Source organism: Tinamus guttatus, unplaced genomic scaffold (genome assembly GCF_059628265.1).
Source record: "Tinamus guttatus ecotype Peru unplaced genomic scaffold, ASM5962826v1 Tinamus_guttatus_pri_ptg000396l, whole genome shotgun sequence".
Classification (NCBI taxonomy): Eukaryota; Metazoa; Chordata; class Aves; order Tinamiformes; family Tinamidae; genus Tinamus; species Tinamus guttatus.
This window is the reverse complement of record NW_028288930.1, coordinates 24,732-46,585: the sequence shown is the minus strand read 5'-3', so window position 1 is coordinate 46,585 and position 21,854 is coordinate 24,732. Positions and strand designations below refer to the sequence as shown.

General features: G+C 65.2%; 1 protein-coding gene across 1 annotated transcript in view; it reads left to right on the top strand.

Annotated features, from left to right (window-relative positions):
• Positions 1–21,854, top strand: part of LOC104569353 (filamin-C-like) — a gene marked incomplete at both ends in the record, with an annotated part of 59,329 nt that overhangs the window by 13,919 nt on the left and 23,556 nt on the right. The window contains 13 exon segments of the mRNA XM_088530955.1: positions 970–1,093; positions 1,925–2,081; positions 4,987–5,176; positions 8,368–8,391; positions 8,473–8,720; positions 9,823–9,910; positions 11,151–11,291; positions 12,034–12,162; positions 12,239–12,412; positions 14,753–14,914; positions 17,543–17,746; positions 18,867–19,019; positions 19,102–19,224. Of these exon segments, the coding sequence (XP_088387081.1) occupies positions 970–1,093; positions 1,925–2,081; positions 4,987–5,176; positions 8,368–8,391; positions 8,473–8,720; positions 9,823–9,910; positions 11,151–11,291; positions 12,034–12,162; positions 12,239–12,412; positions 14,753–14,914; positions 17,543–17,746; positions 18,867–19,019; positions 19,102–19,224 (1,917 nt within the window).

Below are 21,854 nucleotides of genomic sequence, written 5' to 3'. Positions count from 1 at the left end.
CCCTTGCCCCAGGGTACCCAGCCCCACGGGGCACCCAGCCCCACGGGCCGCCCTGCCCCATAGGCTGCCCTCCCCATGGGGCTGCCCTGCCCCACGGCGTACCCAGCCCCACGGGATGCTCTGCCCCATGGGATGCCCTGCTGCATGGGGTGCTCTGCCCCATAGGATGCTCTGCCCCATGGGATGCTCTGCCCCATGGAATGCCGATCCCCATGGGATGCCCAGCCCCATGTGATGCCCAGCCCCATGGTGCCCCTTGCCCCAGGGTACCCAGCCCCACAGGCTCCCCTTCCCCACGGGCTGCCCTGCCCCATGGGGTGCCCTTCCCCATTGGGTGCTCTGCCCTATGGGATGTTCTGCCCTGGGGTACTCTGCCCCACAGGATGCTCTGCCCCACAGGGTGCCCTGCTCCATGGGGTGCTCTGCTCTGGGATGCTCTGCCCCATGGGATGCCCTGCTGCATGGGGTGCTCTGCCCCACAGGGTGCTCTGCCCTATGGGATGCTCTGCCCCATGGAATGCTGATCCCCATGGGATGCCCAGCCCCATGGGATGCCCAGCCCCATGGTGCCCCTTGCCCCAGGGTACCCAGCCCCACGGGGCACCCAGCCCCACGGGCCGCCCTGCCCCATAGGCTGCCCTCCCCATGGGGCTGCCCTGCCCCACGGCGTACCCAGCCCCACGGGATGCTCTGCCCCATGGGATGCCCTGCTGCATGGGGTGCTCTGCCCCATAGGATGCTCTGCCCCATGGGATGCTCTGCCCCATGGAATGCCGATCCCCATGGGATGCCCAGCCCCATGTGATGCCCAGCCCCATGGTGCCCCTTGCCCCAGGGTATCCAGCCCCACGGGGCACCCAGCCCCACGGGCTGCCCTGCCCCATAGGCTGCCCTCCCCATGGGGAGCCCGGCCCCATAGGCTGCCCAGCCCCACGGGCCGCCCTGCCCCACTGATGGCGTCCCCCGCAGGCCTGGCGGAGCCCGTGGAGGTCCGTGACAACGGGGACGGCACCCACAAGGTCAACTACACCCCGGCCACCGACGGGCCCTACACGGTGACCGTGAAATACGCGGACCAGGAGGTGCCGCGCAGGTGACGACGGGGACGGGGAGGGGACCCGGGGGTGACAGGGAGGGGTCCCGGGGGTGACAGGGGGTCCCGGGGGTGACGGGGGGGACCCGGGGGTGACGGGGGGTCCTGGGGGTGACGGGGGGACCCGGGGGTGACGGGGGGGACCTGGGGGTGACAGGGGGGACCCAGGGGTGACAGGGGGGACCCGGGGGTGACGGGGGGACCCGGGGGTGACAGGGGGACCTGGGGGTGACAGGGGGTCCCAGGGGTGACAGGGGGGACCTGGGGGTGACAGGGGGGTCCCGGGGATGACAGGGGGTCCTGGGGGTGACAGGGGGGGTCCCGAGGGTGACGGGGGGGACCCGGGGGTGACAGGGGGGACCTGGGGGGGTGACAGGGGGGACCCGGGGGTGACAGGGGGGACCTGGGGATGACGCGGGGGTCCCGGGGGTGACAGTGGGACGCGGGGGTGACAGGGGGGACCTGGGGGTGACAGGAGGGACCTGGGGGTGACGGGGGGGACCTGGGGGTGACGGGGGGGACGTGGGGTGACAGGGGGGACCTGGGGGTGATAGGGGGGTCCCGGGGGTGACGGGGGGGACCCGGGGGGTGACAGGGGGTCCCAGGGATGACAGGGGGACCTGGGGGTGACAGGGGGGACCTGGGGGTGACGGGGGGACCCGGGGGTGACAGGGGGGGACCTGGGGGTGACAGGGGGGACCCGGGGGTGACGGGGGGACCCGGGGGGTGACAGGGGGGACCCGGGGGTGACAGGGGGGTCCCGGCCCCACTGACCCCGCTGACCCCGCTGTCCCCGCTGTCCCCGTGTCCCCGTGTCCCCGTGTCCCGCAGCCCCTTCAAGATCAAGGCGCTGCCGGCGCACGACGCCAGCAAGGTGCGCGCGAGCGGGCCGGGGCTGAGCGCCAGCGGCATCCCCGCCAGCCTGCCCGTGGAGTTCACCATCGACGCGCGCGACGCGGGCGAGGGGCTGCTCACCGTGCAGATCCTGGTGAGCGCCGCGGGCTGCAGTGCGGCCGGTATTGCAGCTGTGCATGCTGCAACGACCTGGGGGTGCATTGCAGCCAGTATTGCAGCTGTGCATGGTGCAACGACCTGGGGGTGCATTGCAGCCATCCTGCAGCGTGCTGAGCCCCTCTGTGTGCTGCAATGACCTGGGGGTGCATTGCAGCCAATATTGCAGCTGTGCATGGTGCAAAGACCTGGGGGTGCAGCACAGCCGTGCTGCGGCGTGCGGAGCGCCTGTGCATGGTGCAATGACCTGGGGGTGCATTGCAGCCATCCTGCAGTGTGCTAAGCTGCTGTGCATGGTGCAATGACCTGGGGGTGCATTGCAGCCAGTATTGCAGCTGTGCATGGTGCAATGACCTAGGGGTGCATTGCAGCCAGTATTGCAGCTGTGTGTGGTACAATGACCCGGGGTGCATTGCAGCCAGTATTGCAGCTGTGCATGCTGCAATGACTCGGGGTGCATTGCAGCCAGTATTGCAGCTGTGCATGGTGCAACGACCTGGGGGTGCATTGCAGCCAGTATTGCAGCTGTGCATGCTGCAATGACTCGGGGTGCATTGCAGCCAGTATTGCAGCTGTGCATGCTGCAATGACCTGGGGTGCATTGCAGCCGTCCTGCAGCGTGCTGAGGTCCTCTGTGTGCTGCAATGACCTGGGGGTGCACTGCAGCCGTGCTGCGGCATGCAGAGGCCCTGGGCATGTTGCAATGACCTGGGGGTGCATTGCAGCCAGTATTGCAGCTGTGCATGCTGCAATGACCTGGGGTGCATTGTGGCTGGGCTGTGGCGTGCAGAGCTGCTGTGCATGGTGCAATGACCTGGGGCTGCAGCGCGGCCGTGCTGCGGTGTGCGGAGCCGCTCTGCATGGTGCAATGACCTGGGGGTGCATTGCAGCCAGTATTGCAGCTGTGCATGGTGCAATGACCTGGGGGTGCATTGCAGCCATCCTGCAGCGTGCTGAGCCCCTCTGTGTGCTGCAATGACCTGGGGGTGCATTGCAGCCAATATTGCAGCTGTGCATGCTGCAATGACCTGGGGGTGCATTGCGGCCGTGCTGCGGCGTGCGGAGCGCCTGGGGGTGCATTGCAGCCAGTATTGCAGCTGTGCATGGTGCAATGACCTGGGGGTGCATTGCAGCCATCCTGCAGCGTGCTGAGCCCCTCTGTGTGCTGCAATGACCTGGGGGTGCATTGCAGCCAATATTGCAGCTGTGCATTGTGCAAAGACCTGGGGGTGCAGTGCAGCCAATATTGTAGATGTGCATGGTGCAATGACCTGGGGGTGCATTGCAGCCATCCTGCAGCACACCGAGCCCCTCTGCGTGCTGCAATGACCTGGGGTGCATTGCAGCCAATATTGCAGCTGTGCATGGTGCAATGACCCGGGGGTGCATTGTGGGCGTGCTGCAGTGTGCTGAGCTGCTGCGGGGTGCATTGCAGCCAGTATTGCAGCTGTGCATGGTGCAATGACCTGGGGGTGCAGTGCAGCCAGTATTGCAGCTGTGCATGGTGCAATGACCTGGGGGTGCATTGTAGCCATCCAATATTGCAGCTGTGCATGGTGCAATGACCGGGGGGGCGCATTGCAGGCAATATTGTAGATGTGCATGGTGGAATGACCTGGGGGTGCATTGCAGCCAGTATTGCAGCTGTGCATGGTGCAATGACCTGGGGGTGCATTGAGGCCGTGCTGCGGCGTGTGGAGCCCCTCTGCGTGCTGCAATGACCTGGGGTGCATTGCAGCCAATATTGCAGCTGTGCATGGTGCAATGACCTGGGGGTGCATTGTGGCCGTGCTGCGGCGTGCGGAGCTGCTCTGCATGGTGCAATGACCTGGGGGTGCATTGCAGCCCTGCTGCAGTGTGCAGAGCCCCTGGGCATGGTGCAATGACCTGGGGGTGCATTGCAGCCATCCTGCAGCGTGCGGAGCCCCTGTGCATGCTGCAATGACCTGGGGGTACATTGCAGCCATCCTGCACTGTGCTCAGGGGTGCATTGCAGCCAGTATTGCAGCTGTGCATGGTGCAGTGCCCTGGGGATGCAGTGCATCCATCCTGCACTGTGCTGCACCCCCGTGCATGCTGCAATGTCCTGGGGGTGTCCCTGCACCCCGTTGCACGCTGCAATGCCCGGCATGGGGTGTCCCTGCACCCATCCTGCACCCCTGTGCATGCTGCAATGCCCGGGAGTGTCCATGCACCCCGTTGCATGCTGCAGTTCCCAGTGGTGTCCCTGCACCCTCGTGCACGCTGCAATGCCAGCACGGGGGTGTCCCTGCACCCCATTGCATGCTGCAACACCCAGGGGCGTCCCTGCAACCATCCTGCACCCCTGTGCATGCTGCAATGCCAGCATGGGGGCTTCCCTGCACCCTGTTGCATGCTGCAACCCCCGCATGGGGGGTTGTCCCTGCACCCCATTGCACGCTGCAATGCCCTGGGGGTGTCCCTGCACCCCACTGCACGCTGCAATGCTGACATGGGGTGGGTCCCTGCACCCCACTGCATGCTGCAATGCCCAGGGGTGTCCATGCACCCCATTGCACACTGCAATGCCAACATGGGGTGTCCATGCACCCCATTGCACGCTGCAATGCCTGGGGCGTTCCTGCACCCCATTGCACGCTGCAATGCCCAGGGGTGTCCATGCACCCCATTGCATGCTGCAATGCTGACATGGGGTTGTCCCTGCACCCATTGCACACTGCAATGCCTGGGGGCGTCCCTGCAACCATCCTGCACCCGTTGCATGCTGCAACCCCCGCATGGGGGGTTGTCCCTGCACCCCTGTGCATGCTGCAACGCCCGGGGGGTCCCTGCACCCCATCCCCCAGCCGCCCCCCGCGGTTCCCGGTTCCGGTTCCCGGTGCTGACCCGGCCCCGCGCAGGACCCCGAGGGGCAGCCCAAGAAGGCGGCGATCCGGGACAACGGGGACGGCACCTACACGGTGTCCTACGTGCCCGACGTGCCCGGGCGCTACACGATCACGGTCAAGTACGGCGGCGACGAGATCCCGCGCTCGCCCTTCCGCGCACTGGCCGTGCCCGCCGGCGACGCCAGCAAGTGCCTGGTCACAGGTGGGTCCTGCGAAGCGCCCCACGGCGTCCCCTGCCCCGCGGCGTCACCTGCCCCATGGCTGCCCCATGGCGTCCCCTGCTGCCCCACAGTGTCCCCACGGCGTCACCTGCCCCACAGTGTCCACTGCCCCATGGACACCCCACTGCCCCACGGTCGCCCCACGGCGTCACCTGCTGCCCCACGGCTGCCCCACGGCATCCCTGCCCCACAGCGTCCCCTGCCCCATGGCTGCCCCATGGCCTCCCCTGCCCCATGGCTGCCCCACAGCATCCCCTGCTGCCCCACGGCTGCTCCACGGCGTCCCTGCCCCACGGCGTCCCCTGCCCCACAGCTGCCCCACAGCATCCCCTGCTGCCCCACATTGTCCCCACAGCATCCCCTGCCACCCCATGGTGTCCCCTGCTGCCCCACAGCGTCCCCTGCCCCACGGCGTCCCCTGCCCCATGGCTGCCCCACAGCATCCCCTGCTGCCCCACATTGTCCCCACAGCATCCCCTGCCGCCCCATGGTGTCCCCTGCTGCCCCACGGCATCCCCTGCCCCATGGCGTCCCCTGCTGCCCCACATCGTCCCCATGGCATCCCCTGCTGCCCCACGGCGTCCCCTGCCCCACGGACACCCCGCTGCCCCATGGCCGCCCCACGGTGTCCCCTGCTGCCCCACGGCCACCCCATGGCCGCCCAGCTGCCCCACAGCATCCCCTGCTGCCCCACGGCATTCCCTGCTGCCCCACAGCCACCCCGCTGCCCCATGGCGTCCCCACGGCATCCCCTCCTGCCCCACGGCGTCCCCTGCTGCCCCACAGCTGCCCCACAGCGTTCCCATGGCGTCGCCTGCTGCCCCACGGCCGCCCCACAGCGTCCCCTGCCCCACGGCGTTCCCTGCTGCCCCATGGCCTCCCCTGCTGCCCTACAGCATCCCCTGCTGCCCCACATTGTCCCCGTGATATCCCCTGCTGCCCCACAGCCTCCCTGTGGCACCCCATGGCATCCCTATACCACACTATTGCAGCCCTGCACTGCCCCATGGTATCCCTGTGTCACCCCCCAGCATCCCTGCACTGCCCCCCAGCATCCCTGCATTGCCCCATAGCACCCCAGCAGTGCCCCATAGCATCCCTGTGTCACCCCCCACCATCCCTGCGCTGCCCCACGGCACCCCTGCAGTGCCCCATAGCACCCCCGTGCCACCCCATTGCACCCCTGCACTGCCCCATAGCATCCCTGCACTGCCCCATAGCACCCCCGTGCCACCCCATTGCATCCCTGCAGTGCCCCATAGCATCCCTGTACCACCCCCCAGCATCCTTGCACTGCCCCATGGCATCCATGCACTGCCCCATAGCACCCCTGTGTCACCCCCCAGCATCCTTGCACTGCCCCACAGCACCCCAGCAGTGCCCCACAGCATCCTTGTGCCACCCCATTGCACCCCTGCACTGCCACCCCATTGCACCCCTGCAGTGCCCCATAGCATCCCTGTGTCACCCCCCAGCATCCCTTCGCTGCCCCACGGCATCCCTGCAGTGCCCCATAGCACCCCCGTGCCACCCCATTGCACCCCTGCACTGCCCCACAGCACCCCAGCAGTGCCCCATAGCACCCCCGTGCCACCCCATTGCACCCCTGCACTGCCACCCCATTGCATCCCTGCAGTGCCCCATAGCACCCCCGTGCCACCCCATTGCACCCCTGCACTGCCACCCCATTGCACCCCTGCAGTGCCCCATAGCACCCCCATGCCACCCCATTGCATCCCTGCACTGCCCCACAGCACCCCAGCAGTGCCCCATAGCACCCCCATGCCACCCCATTGCATCCCTGCACTGCCCCATAGCACCCCCGTGCCACCCCATTGCACCCCAGCAGTGCCCCATAGCACCCCCATGCCACCCCATTGCATCCCTGCACTGCCACCCCATTGCATCCCAGCAGTGCCCCATAGCACCCCCATGCCACCCCATTGCACCCCTGCCCTGCCACCCCACGGCATCCCTGCAGTGCCCCATAGCACCCCCGTGCCACCCCATTGCATCCCAGCAGTGCCCCATAGCACCCCCATGCCACCCCATTGCATCCCTGCACTGCCACCCCATTGCATCCCAGCAGTGCCCCATAGCACCTCTGTGCCACCCCATTGCACCCTGCACTGCCACCCCATAGCACCCCCGTGCCACCCCATTGCACCCCTGCAGTGCCCCATAGCATCCCTGTGCCACCCCCCAGCATCCTTGCACTGCCCCACAGCACCCCAGCAGTGCCCCATAGCACCCCTGTGTCACCCCCCAGCACCCCTGCGCTGCCCCACGGCACCCCAGCAGTGCCCCATAGCACCCCCGTGCCATCCCATTGCACCCTGCACTGCCACCCCATTGCATCCCTGCAGTGCCCCATAGCACCCCCGTGCCACCCCATTGCACCCCTGCACTGCCCCACGGCATCCCTGCAGTGCCCCATAGCACCCCCGTGCCACCCCATAGCACCCCCGTGCCACCCCATTGCATCCCAGCAGTGCCCCATAGCACCCCCGTGCCACCCCATTGCATCCCTGCACTGCCACCCCATAGCACCCCCGTGCCACCCCATTGCATCCCTGCAGTGCCCCATAGCATCCCCATGCCACCCCATTGCATCCCTGCACTGCCCCATAGCATCCCCATGCCACCCCACGGCATCCCTGCAGTGCCCCATAGCACCCCCGTGCCACCCCATTGCACCCCTGCACTGCCCCATTGCATCCCTGCACTGCCCCATAGCATCCCCATGCCACCCCACGGCACCCCAGCAGTGCCCCATAGCACCCCTGTGTCACCCCATTGCACCCCTGCACTGCCACCCCATTGCATCCCTGCAGTGCCCCATAGCACCCCTATGCCACCCCATTGCACCCCTGCACTGCCCCACAGCACCCCAGCAGTGCCCCATAGCAACCCCATGCCACCCCATTGCATCCCTGCAGTGCCCCATAGCACCCCCGTGCCACCCCATTGCACCCCTGCAGTGCCCCATAGCATCCCTGTGTCACCCCATTGCAACCCTGCGCTGCCCCACAGCACCCCAGCAGTGCCCCATAGCACCCCCGTGCCATCCCATTACAGCCTGCACTGCCCCCCCACTGCGCCCCACCGCACCCCATAACCCCCCCCCGCCGCCCGCCCCGTCTCACCGCTCTCCCCCCGTCTCTCTCCGCAGTCTCCATCGGGGGCCACGGGCTGGGTAAGTGGGGCCGGGTCCCCGTGTGTGGGGGGCGGCGGAATCCGTGGGGCGGCCCCCCAAGCTGAGCGGCCGCCCCCGCAGGCGCCTGCCTGGGCCCCACCATCCACATCGGCGAGGAGACGGTGATCACGGTGGACGCCAAGGCGGCCGGGCAGGGCAAGGTGACGTGCAAGGTGTCCACGCCGGACGGCGCCGAGCTGGACGTGGACGTGGTGGAGAACCACGACGGCACCTTCGACATCTACTACACGGCGCCCGAGCCCGGCAAATACGTCATCACCATCCGCTTCGGCGGCGAGCACGTGCCCAACAGCCCCTTCCACGTGATGGTGGGCGCGGAGGGGGTGTGGGGCTGGGGTGGGGGTGTGGGGCTGGGATGTGGGGCTGGGGTGGGGATGTGGGGCTGGGATGTGGGGCTGGGATGTGGGGCTGGGATGGGGATGTGGGGCAGGGGTGGGGATGTGGGGCTGGGGATGTGGGGATGGGGATGTGGGGCTGGGGTGGGGATGTGGGGCTGGGATGTGGGGCTGGGATGTGGGGCTGGGATGGGGATGTGGGGCTGGGGTGGGGATGTGGGGCTGGGATGTGGGGCAGGGCTGGGGATGTGGGTCTGGGATGCGGATGTGGATCTGGGATGGGGATGTGGGGCAGGGGTGGGGATGTGGGGCTGGGATGGGGATGTGGGGCTGGGGTAGGGATGTGGGGCTGGGGTGGGGATGTGGGGCTGGGGATGGGGTAGGGACACGGTGGAGATGTGGGGCACAGCTGGGGATGTGGGGCTGGGCTGGGGATGTGGGATGGGGATGTGGGGCTGGGGTAGGGGTGTGGGGCTGGGATGGGGATGTGGGGCTGGGATTCGGGGCTGGGATGGGGATGTGGGGCAGAGCTGGAGCCGTGGGGCAGGGCTGGGGGCTCTGGTGGGGATGTGGGGCAGGGCTGGGGGATGTGGGGCTGGGATGGGGATGTGGGGCAGGGCTGGGACCATAGGGCAGGGATGGGGCCATGGTGAGGACATGGGGGAGATGTGGGGATCGGGTTGGGTGTCATAGGGCAGGGCTGGGGATGTGGGGCAGGGCTGGGGCCATGGGGCAGACGTGGGGGGCCGTGATGGGTAGCATGGGGTAGATGTGGGGACCGTGGTGGATTCAATGGGGTAGATGTGGGGACCGTGGTGGGTGCCGTGGGGCAGAGAGTGGAGTTTGGGGGTGCTAGCAGGTGCCATGGGGCAGCATGGGGACGTGGCCATGGGGCAGCTGGCGGGCGCCATGGGGCAGGTGTGGGGAGCGCAGCGGGCGCTATGGGGCACGTGGGGCCGCGGAGGCACCATGGGGCAGGTGTGGGGAGCGCAGCGGGCGCTATGGGGCACGTGGGGCCGCGGAGGCGCCGTGGGGCTGGCGCTGACGCCGGTCGCTGTCCCCGCGTGTCCCCAAGGCCACCGAGGAGCCGCCCGCGGCCACCGAGAGCCTCCGGCCCTTCAACCTGGTCATCCCCTTCACCGTGCAGAAGGGCGAGATCACAGGTGTGGGGCAGGGCGTGGGGCAGGGCATGGGGTGCCCATCGTGTGGGGCGATGCATGGGGTGCCGTTGCATGGGGAAATGCATGGGGTGCCCTTGCATGTCTGCAGGGCAAGGGGTGCCCTCGTATGCGGCAATGCGTGGGGTGCATTTGCATGGGTGCCCATTGCATGGGGTGATGCACGGGGCGCCCATTGCATGGCTGCGGGGAGATGCATGGGGCACCCTTGCATGGGGCAATGAGGAGGACGCCCATCGCATGGGTGCAGGGCGATGCACGGGGCGCCCTTGCATGGGGCAATGCATGGGGCACCCATCGCATGGGTGCAGGGCATGGGGCACCCATTGCATGGGGCGATGCATGGGGCGCCCATCCCATGCATGCAGGACAAGGGGCGTCCTTGCATGGGGCAGGGCATGGGGTGCCCATTGCATGGGGCAATGCATGGGGCGCCCTTGCATGTCTGCAGGGAAAGGGGTTGCCCATTGCATGGAGTGATGCATGGGGCGCCCATTGCATGGGTGCAGGGCAAGGGGTGCACATTGCATGGGGCGCTGCATGGGGCATCCTTGCACCGGGTGATGCACGGGACACCCATTGCATAGGGCAGGACAAGGGGCGCCGTTGCATGGGGTGATGCATGGGGCACCCATTGCATGGGATGCTGCATGGGGCACCCATTGCATTGGTGCAGGACAAGGGGTGCCGTTGCATGGGGCGCTGCATGGGGCACCCATCGCATGGGTGCAGGACAAGGGGCGCCGTTGCATGGGGCGCTGCATGGGGCGCCCATCGCATGGGTGCAGGACAAGGGGCACCCATTGCATGGGGCAATGCATGGGGCACCCATCGCATGGGGCGCTGCGTGGGGCACCCATTGCATGGGATGCTGCATGGGGCACCCATTGCATGGGTGCAGGGCATGGGGTGCCGTTGCATGGGGCAATGCATGGGGCACCCATCGCATGGGTGCAGGACAAGGGGCACCCATTGCATGGGTGCAGGACAAGGGGCGCCGTTGCATGGGGTGATGCATGGGGTGCCCATCGCATGGGTGCAGGACAAGGGGCGCCGTTGCATGGGGTGATGCATGGGGTGCCCATCGCATGGGTGCAGGACAAGGGGCACCATTGCATGGGGCGCTGCATGGGGCACCCATTGCATGGGTGCAGGACAAGGGGCGCCGTTGCACGGGTGCCGCTGCATGGGGCGCCCGTGCAGCCTGGTGACGCGGCGCCCGCAGGCGAGGTGCGCATGCCCTCGGGCAAGACGGCGCGTCCCAGCATCGCGGACAACAAGGACGGCACGGTGACCGTGCGCTACGCGCCCTCCGAGAAGGGGCTGCACGAGATGGACATCCGCTACGACGGCAACCACATCCCCGGTGCGCCCCAAGGCGGCCCCGTGTCCCCAAGGCGGCCCCAAGGCGTCCCCGTGTCCCTACGGTGTCCCCAAGGCGTCCCCGTGGCGGCCCCGTGTCCCCGAGGCGTCCCCAAGGCGTCCCCACAGCGTCCCCGTGTCCTCAAGGCGTCCCCAAGGCGTCCCCATGTCCCCAAGGCATCCCCAAGGCATCCCTGTGTCCCCAAGGTGTTCCCACATCCCCAAGGCGTCCCCAAGGTGTCCCCACGGCGGCCCCGAGGCGGCCCCACGGCGTCCCCGTGTCCCCATGGTGTCCCCGAGGTGTCCCCACGTCCCCAAGGCATCCCCAAGGCATCCCCATGGCATCCCCATGTCCCCACGGCGTCCCCGCAGCGTCCCCATGTCCCTAAGGTGTCCCCAAGGCATCCCCACGGCATCCCTGTGTCCCCAAAGCGTCCCCACGGCATCCCCACGTCCCCAAGGCATCCCCAAGGTGTCCCTGTGTCCCCGCGGCATCTCCACAGCGTCCCCATGTCCCCACGGCGTCCCCAAGGTGTCCCCACATCCCCAAGGCGTCCCCACAGCATCCCCATGTCCCCAAGGCATCCCCATGTCCCCACAGCGTCCCCATGGCGTTCCTGTGTCCCCAAGGCGTCCCCACAGCGTCCCCATGTCCCCAAGGCGTCCCCGAGGCATCCCCAAGGTGTCCCCGTGTCCCCAAGGCGTCCCCACGGCGTCCCCGCCGCTCACCGTCCCCGTGTCCCCAGGGAGTCCCCTGCAGTTCTACGTGGACGCCATCAACCCGCGGCACGTGAGCGCCTACGGCCCCGGCCTGAGCCACGGCATGGTCAACAAGCCCTGCACCTTCACCATCGTCACCAAGGACGCCGGCGAGGGTGAGCGGGGGACGCGGCGGGGTGGCCGCGGCGGGGACACGGGGACGCGGCGCCGGTGACACCGCGGTGTCCCCAGGAGGGCTCTCGCTGGCCGTGGAGGGGCCGTCCAAGGCGGAGATCACGTGCCAGGACAACAAGGACGGCACCTGCACCGTGTCCTACCTGCCCACGGCGCCCGGCGACTACAACATCATCGTGCGCTTCGACGACAAGCACATCCCGGGGAGCCCCTTCACGGCCAAGATCACGGGTGAGGGGCGCCGCGGGGACGGCCGCGTGGCCGCGGGGACGTCTGTGTGGCCATGGGGACATCTGTGTGCCCCGTGTGCCCGTGGGGACGGCTGTGTGACCGTGGGGACATCTGTGTGTCCGTGGGGACATCTGTGTGTCCGTGGGGACATCTATGTGCCCGTGGGGACATCTGTGTGCCCCGTGTGCCCGTGGGGACCGCTGCATGCCCATGGGGACCTCTGCATGGCCATGGGGACATCTGTGTGCCCGTGGGGACATCTGTGTGGCCGTGGGGACATCTGTGTGCCCCGTGTGCCCATGGGGACGGCCGCGTGGCTGTGGGGACATCTACGTGGCCATGGGGACATCTGTGTGCCCCGTGTGCCCGTGGGGACGGCTGTGTGACCGTGGGGACATCTGTGTGGCCATGGGGACATCTGTGTGCCCGTGGGGACATCTGTGTGCCCCGTGTGCCCGTGGGGACATCTGTGTGGCCATGGGGACATCTGTGTGTCCGTGGGGACATCTGTGTGCCCGTGGGGACATCTGTGTGTCCGTGGGGATCTCTGTGTGCCCGTGGGGACGGCCGCGTGGCCGCGGGGACATCTGTGTGGCCATGGGGACATCTGTGTGCCCGTGGGGACCTCTGTGTGCCCATGGGGACCTCTGCTTGGCCATGGGGACAACTGTGTGTCTGTGGGGACATCTGTGTGGCCATGGGGACATCTGTGTGCCCCGTGTGCCCGTGGGGACGGCCGGCGTGGCCGTGGGGACATCTACGTGGCCATGGGGACATCTGTGTGCCCCGTGTGCCCATGGGGACATCTGTGTGCCCATGGGGACCCCTGCATGGCCATAGGCACATCTGTGTGGCCATGGGGACATCTGTGTGCCCCGTGTGCCCGTGGGGACCGCTGCATGCCCATGGGGACCTCTGCATGGCCATAGGGACATCTGTGTGCCCGTGGGGACATCTGTGTGGCTGTGGGGACATCTGTGTGGCCATAGGGACCCCTGGGTGCCCCTGCGTGCCCGTGGGGACCCCTGCGTGCCTGTGGGGACTGCTGCATGCCCATGGGGACCTCTGTGTGCCCTTGGGGACATCTGTGTGCCCGTGGGGACCTCTGTGTGCCCATGGGGATCTCTGTGTGGCCATAGGGACCCCTGGGTGCCTGTGGGGACTGCTGCATGCCTGTGGGGACCTCTGTGTGCCCATGGGGACATCTGTGTGGCCATAGGGACCCCTGGGTGCCCCTGCATGCCCGTGAGGAAATCTGCGTGGCCATGGGGACCTCTGTGTGCCCCTGGGGACATCTGTGTGCCCGTGGGGACCTCTGTGTGCCCATGGGGATCTCTGTGTGGCCATGGGGACTGCGGCACGGCCATAGGAACCCCTGGGTGCCCATGGGGACCACTGCATGCCCATGGGGACTGCTGCGTGCCCGTGGGGACATCTGTGTGCCCCTGTGTGCCCGTGGGGACCCCCACATGGCCATAGGGACCCCTGCGTGGCCATAAGGACCCCTGTGTGCCCGTGGGGACCACTGCATGCCCATGGGGATCTCTGTGTGCCCGTGGGGACATCTGCATGGCCATAGGGACATCTGTGTGCCCGTGGGGATCTCTGTGTGCCTGTGGGGACATCTGTGTGCCCGTGGGGACATCTGCATGGCCGTGGGGACATCTGTGTGCCCGTGGGGATCTCTGTGTGGCCATGGGGACTGCTGCATGGCCATAGGGACCCCTGGGTGCCCATGGGGACATCTGCGTGCCCATGGGGACATCTGCATGCCCATGGGGACCCCCACATGGCCATAGGGAGCTCTGCAAGGACACAAGGAGTACCCCATCACATGGCTATGGGGACACTCTCACATGGCCATGGGGACCTCTGCATGGCCATAGGCTCCCTCACATGGCTGTGGTCACAGGGACCCCCATGTGGCCATAGAGATCCCTGCAAGGCCTCAAGGAGGACCCCATCACATGACCATGAGGACACTCTCACATGGCCGTGGGGACCTCTGCATGGCCATAGGGTCCCCCACATGGCCATAGGGAGCCCTGCAAGGCAACAAGGAGGACCCTCTAGGGCCATGGGGACACCCTCATTTGGCCATGGGGACCTCTGCGTGGCCGTGGGGACCTCCACATGGCCACAGGGTCCCTCACGTGGCCATAGGGAGCCCTGCAAGGCCACAAGGAGGACCCCATCACATGGCCATGAGGTTCTTGTCCAACTCTCGCCCTGGGGACCCCATCTCAGCCACGGACACCCCATCCTTGGGGGGTCCCTCCCCAGCCCTGCCGCGGGGGACCCCCTGGCCCGGTGGCAGCATCGCTCACGGTGGCCCCGCAGGCGACGACTCCATGCGGACGTCGCAGCTCAACGTGGGCACCTCCACGGACGTGTCGCTGAAGATCACCGAGACCGACCTGAGCCTGCTCACGGCCAGCATCCGCGCGCCCTCGGGCAACGAGGAGCCCTGCCTGCTCAAGAGGCTGCCCAACCGCCACATCGGTGCGGGGACGCGGCGCGGGGACGCGGGGGGACGTGGGGACAGGGGGACCAGGGAGTGTGGGGACGTGGGGACCAGGATGTGTGGGGATGTGGGGACCAGGATGTGCGGGGACATGGGGACCAGGGCGCACGGGGATGTGGGGACCAGGGCATGGGGGGACATGGGGACCAGGGCGCACGGGGATGTGGGGACCAGGATGTGTGGGGACGTGGGGACAGGGCATGTAGGGGACATGGGGACCAGGGTGTGTGGGGACATGGGACGAGGGTGTGTGCGGATATGGGGACCAGGGCGCATGGGGATGTGGGGACCAGGGCACATGGGGATGAGGGGACCAGGGCATGTGGGGACATAGGGACCGGGGTGTATGGGGACATGGACGAGGGTGTGTGCGGACATGGGGACCAGGGCATGGGGGGACACGGGGACCAGGGCATGGGGGGACATGGACACGAGGATGTGCAGGGACATGGGGACCAGGGAGTGTGGGGACATGGGCACCAGGACGTGTGGGGACATGGGGACCAGGGCATGGGGGGACACGGGGACCAGGGCATGGGGGGACATGGACACGAGGATGTGCAGGGACATGGGGACCAGGGAGTGTGGGGACATGGGCACCAGGACGTGTGGGGACATGGGGACCAGGGCATGGGGGGACACGGGGACCAGGGCATGGGGGGACATGGACACGAGGATGTGCAGGGACATGGGGACCAGGGAGTGTGGGGACATGGGCACCAGGACGTGTGGGGACATGGGGACCAGGGCATGGGGGGACATGGGCACCAGGACGTGTGGGGACATGAGGACAGGGCATGTAGGGGACATGGGGACCAGGGCACGTGGGGACGTAGGGACCGGGGTGTGTGGAGACATGGGACGAGGGTGTGTGCGGACATGGGAACCAGGGTGCACGAGGATGTGGGGACCAGGGCATGGGGGGACATGGGCACCAGGACGCGTGGGGACATGGGGACAGGGCATGGGGGGAACGTGGGGACCAGAGTGTATGGGGACATGGACACCAGGATGCGCGGGGACGCGGGGACACGGGGACACGGGGACAGGGTGGCCGGGGTGTGTGGGGAGGTGGGGACAAGGGCGCACAGGGACATGGACACCAGGGTGTGCGGGGACGTGGGGACCAGGGCTTGGGGGGACACGGGGACCAGGATGCATGGGGATGTGGGGACCAGGACGTGTGGGGACATGGGGACAGGGCATGTAGGGGACATGGGGACCAGGATGCACGGGGACATGGGCACCAGGACGCATGGGGACATGGGGACAGGGCATGGGGGGAACGTAGGGACCAGAGTGTATGGGGACGTGGACACCAGGATGCGCCGGGATGTGGGGACACGGGGACAGGGTGGCCAGGGTGTGTGGGGAGGTGGGAACCAGGGCGCACGGGGACATGGGCACAAGGATGTGTGGGGATGGCGGGGCCAGGATGTGTGGGGACATGGACACCAAGGCGCACAGGGACATGGACACCAGGATGTGTGGGGACGTGGGGACCAGGGCATGGGGGGACATGGGGACAAGGCATGTGGGGACCTAGGGACCAGGGCATGCGGGGACGTGGGGACCAGGGCATCTGGGGACATGGGGACCAAGGAGTGTGGGGACACGGGCAACAGGATGCATGGGGATGTGGGGACCAGGGCATGGGGGAATACAGGGACCAGGGTGTGTGGGCATGTGGACACCAGGATGTGTGGGGACATGGGGAGCAAAGATTGTGGGGACATGGGGACCAGGGTGGGTGGGGATGGTGGGGACCAGGGCATGTGGGGACCTGGGCACAAGGATGTGTGGGGATAAGGGGGCCAGGATGTGTGGGGACATGGGGACCAGGGCATGTGGGGACACGGGGACCATGGCGCGCAGGGACATGGACACCAGAACGTGCGAGAATGTGGGGACCAGGGCATGGTGGGGAGGTGGGGACAGGGCATGTAGGGGACATAGGGACCAGGGTGTGTGGGGACATAGGAACCAGGACGCGCAGGGACGTGGGGACCAGGGTGGCTGGGGATGGGGGGACCAGGGCGCGTGGGGACATGGGGACCAGGGCATGGGGGGACACAGGGACCAGGGAGTGTGGGGACATGGACACGAGGATGTGTGGGGACATGGGGACCAGGGCGCGTGGGGACATGGGCACCAGGACATGTTGGGACATAGGGACTGGGGTGTGTGGGGACGTGGGGACCAGGGCATGCAGGAACGGGGGGACAAGGACATCTAGGGAGGTGGGGACCACGGCGTGTGGGGACACAGGGACCAGGGCGCAGGGACCAGGACATGTGGGGACATGGGGACCGGGGCGTGCAGGGATGTGGGGACCGGGACACGTGGGAACATGGGGACCAGGACAAGTGGGGACATGAGGACCAGGGCACATAAATCCATGAGGATGTGGTTGCCTGGGGAATGGGGACACGGGGCACAGGACTGTGGTGTCACCAGCCACGTGGGCTGTGGGAATGGGGGACATGGAGAGGGCCACATCCACAGCACCACATCCGCGCGGATGCCACTTGGGCGCGCATTGACCGGGTGAGCCGCGGGGCTGCGGTGACACCGTTGGTCCCCTGGTGACCCTGGCTTGTCCCCAGGCATCTCGTTCACGCCCAAGGAGGTGGGTGAGCACGTGGTGAGCGTGAAGAAGAGCGGGCAGCACGTCACCAACAGCCCCTTCAAGATCCTGGTGGGGCAGTCGGAGATCGGCGACGCCAGCCGCGTCAAGGTGTGGGGCAAGGGGCTCGTGGAGGGCCACACGTTCGAGGTGGCCGAGTTCATCGTGGACACGCGCAGCGCTGGTGAGCCCGCGCCGTGGGCACGGGGACGGGCACCGGGTCCTTGCTGTGCTGTGGTCGAGGCGGTGACGCCATGGGGAGCGCATTGTGGCCACGTCATGGTCATTGCTGGTTGGGTCAGGGTCATGGCCATGGTCATGGTTGGATGGGATGGCAACCATGGCCATGGCTGGTTGGGATGGTGACCATGGCCATGACTGGGACGGGGTGATGGCTACAGCCATGGATGGGATGGGAAGGTGACTATGGCCATGGTTGGGACAGGAAGGTGACCATGGCCATGGCTGGATGGGATGGTGACCATGGTCAGGGTTGGGACGGGAAGGTGACCATGGCCATGGCTGGATGGCATGGCGACCATGACCATGGCTGCATGGGATGGTGGCATGGCCATCGTTGGGACGGAGTGATGGCTACGGCCATGGATGGGATGGGAAGGTGACCGTGGCCATGACTGGGACGGGATCATGACCATGGCCATGGTTGGATGGGATAGTGGCCATGGTCAGGGTTGAGACGGAGTGATGGCTACGGCCATGGCTGGATGGCGTGGGATGTTGGCCATGGCTGCATCGTGGGGGTGACAATGGCCATGGCTGGGATTAGGTGATGGCTACAGCCATGGTTGGGATGGGATCATGGCCATGGCCATGGCTGGATGGGAAGGTGACCATGGCCACGATTGGGATAGGGTGAAGTCCATGGCCATGGTTGGGATGGGAAGGTGACCGTGGCCGTGGTTGGGATGGGGTGATGTCCATAGCCATGGGTGGGATGGGAAGGTGACCATGGCCATGATTGGGATAGGGTGATGGCCACAGCCATGGATGGGATGGATGGCGACCATGGCTGGGATGGGATGGGGTGATGGCCATGGCTACAACTGGATGGGATGGTGACCATGGCTGGGATGGCCATAGTTGCTGGCCATGGAGGTGGCCCAATTGTGGTGGTGGTTGGACTGGGATAGTGACTATGGCCATGGCTACATGTGACCTTGGCTTTGGCATCGGCTGTGGGGTAGTGATCATGGCCACGGTGTGACTGTGACTGCCCCGAGCCGGTGGCAGTGGCCATGGTGGCCGTGGTGGCCACGACTCCGAGCTCCTCTCCGCGCCACCAGGCTATGGCGGGCTGGGCCTGTCCATCGAGGGCCCCAGCAAGGTGGACATCAACTGCGAGGACATGGAGGACGGCACCTGCAAGGTCACCTACTGCCCCACCGAGCCCGGCAACTACATCATCAACATCAAGTTCGCCGACAAGCACGTCCCAGGTGGGCACGGGGGCGGCGGGGGGCCCGGACGCCGGGGCCCCTCCGCGCCGGCCCCGCTGAGCCCGGCGCCCCCCGCGCGCAGGGAGCCCCTTCACGGTGAAGGTGACGGGCGAGGGGCGCATGAAGGAGAGCATCACGCGCCGGCGCCAGGCCCCCTCCATCGCCACCATCGGCAGCACCTGCGACCTCAACCTCAAGATCCCAGGTAGGCCCGGCCTTCCTCCTCCTCCTCTTCCTCCCGCAGGGGACCCAGGACGTGTCCCGCCGCGTCCCTGCCAGCCTGGCTCTGATCTGCGCCTCCTTCTTCCTTCTCTCCCCGTCCATCCGTGCGTCCGTCCGCGTGGCCGTCCCTGTGCCCTGCTGCGTGTCTGTCCGACTGTGCATCCGTGTGTTCCTCCACGTGTCCGGCTGTCCGTGCATGTGTTTGTGCCCACGATTATCCATCCGTCCGTAAATCCATCCCTGCATCTCTCCATCCGTCTGTGCATCCATGCACACACACCCATCCATTCATCCATCTACGCAACTGTCCGTCTTTGCATCCATCTTTGCATCCATCCTTGCATCCCTCCATCCTTACATCTCTCCATCCTTCCTTGCACCCATCCACACATCCATCCATCCATCCATCTATCCACCTTGGCATCCATCTGTGCACCCGCCTTTGCATCCATGCATCCTTCCATCCATGCTTGCATCCCTCCATCCATCCTTCCATCCATGCTTGCATCCCTCCATCCATCCGTGCATCCATCTTTGCATCTCTGCATCTACCTTTGCATCCATCTACACATCCATCTTTACATCCATCCATCCTTGCATCCCTCCATCCATCCATCCATTTGTGCATCTATCCACCTTTGCATCCATCTGCACATTCATCTTTACATCCATCCATCCTTAAATCCATCCTTGCATCCCTCCACACATCCATCCATTCATCCATTTGTGCATCTATCTACCTTTGCACCCATCTGCGCATGCATCTTCACATCCATCCATCCATCCATCCATCCATACATGCATCCATTTGTGCATCCGTCCACCTTTTGTATCCATCTTCACATCCATCCATCCTTAAATCCATCCTTGCGTCCCTCCATCCATCCATATGCCCATCCATCCATCCATTTGTGCATCTATCTACCTTTGCATCCATCTGCACATCCATCTTCACATCCATCCATCCTTGCATCCCTCCATCCATCCATCCATTTGTGCATCTATCCACCTTTGCCCCCGTCTGCACATGCACCTTCACATCCATCCATCCTTAAATCCATCCATCCATCCACACATTCATCCACATGTCCATCCATCCATCCATTTGTGCATCTATCTACCTTTGCACCCATCTGCGCATGCATCTTCACATCCCTCCATCCATCCATACATCCATCCATACATCCATTTGTGCATCCGTCCACCTTTTGCATCCATCTGCACATCCATCCATCCTTAAATCCATCCTTGCGTCCCTCCATCCATCCATATGTCCATCCATCCATCCATTTGTGCATCCTTCCACCTTTGTATCCATCTGCACATCCAACTGCACATCCATCCATCCTTAAATCCATCCTTGCATCCCTCCACACGTCCATCCATTCATCCATTTGTGCATCTATCTACCTTTGCACCCATCTGCGCATCCATCTGCACATCCATCCATCCATACATGCATCCATTTGTGCATCCGTCCACCTTTTGCATCCATCTGCACATCCATCCATCCTTAAATCCATCCTTGCGTCCCTCCATCCATCCATACGTCCATCCATCCATCTATTTGTGCATCCTTCCACCTTTGCATCCATCTGCACATCCATCCATCCTTAAATCCATCCATCCATCCATTTGTGCATCTATCTACCTTTGCATCCATCTGCACATCCATCTTCACATCCACCCATCCTTGCATCCCTCCATCCATTTGTGCATCTACCTTTGCACCCATCTGTGCATGCATCTTCACATCCCTCCATCCATCCACACATCCATCCATTCATCCATCCATTTGTTCATCTATCTACCTTTGCATCCATCTGCACATCCATCTGCACATCCACCCATCCTTAAATCCATCCATTCATCCACACGTCCATCCATCCATCCATTTGTGCATCTATCCACCTTTGCACCCATCTGCACATCCATCCATCCTTAAATCCATCCATCCATCCACACATTCATCCACACATCCATCCATTCATCCATTTGTGCATCCTTCCACCTTTGCATCCATCTGCACATCCATCCATCCTTAAATCCATCCTTGCATCCCTCCATCCATCCACACATCCATCCATTCATCCATCCATTTGTGCATCCTTCCACCTTTGCATCCATCTGCACATCCATCTGCACATCCATCCATCCTTAAATCCATCCTTGCATCCCTCCATCCATCCACACATCCATCCATTCATCCATCCATTTGTTCATCTATCTACCTTTGCATCCATCTGCACATCCATCTGCACATCCACCCATCCTTAAATCCATCCATTCATCCACACGTCCATCCATCCATCCATTTGTGCATATATCCACCTTTGCATCCATCTGCACATCCATCTACACATCCATCCTTAAATCCATCCTTGCATCCCTCCACACGTCCATCCATCCATCCATTTGTGCATCTATCCACCTTTGCATCCATCTGCACATCCACCCATCCTTAAATCCATCCTTGCATCCCTCCACACGTCCATCCATCCATCCATTTGTGCATCCGTCCACCTTTGCATCCCTCCTTCCGCCCGTCCATGCACTCCCCTTTGCACCCGTGCACGCCCCCTCTGTTTGCACCCGCGCTGCCGTGCGTGCGTG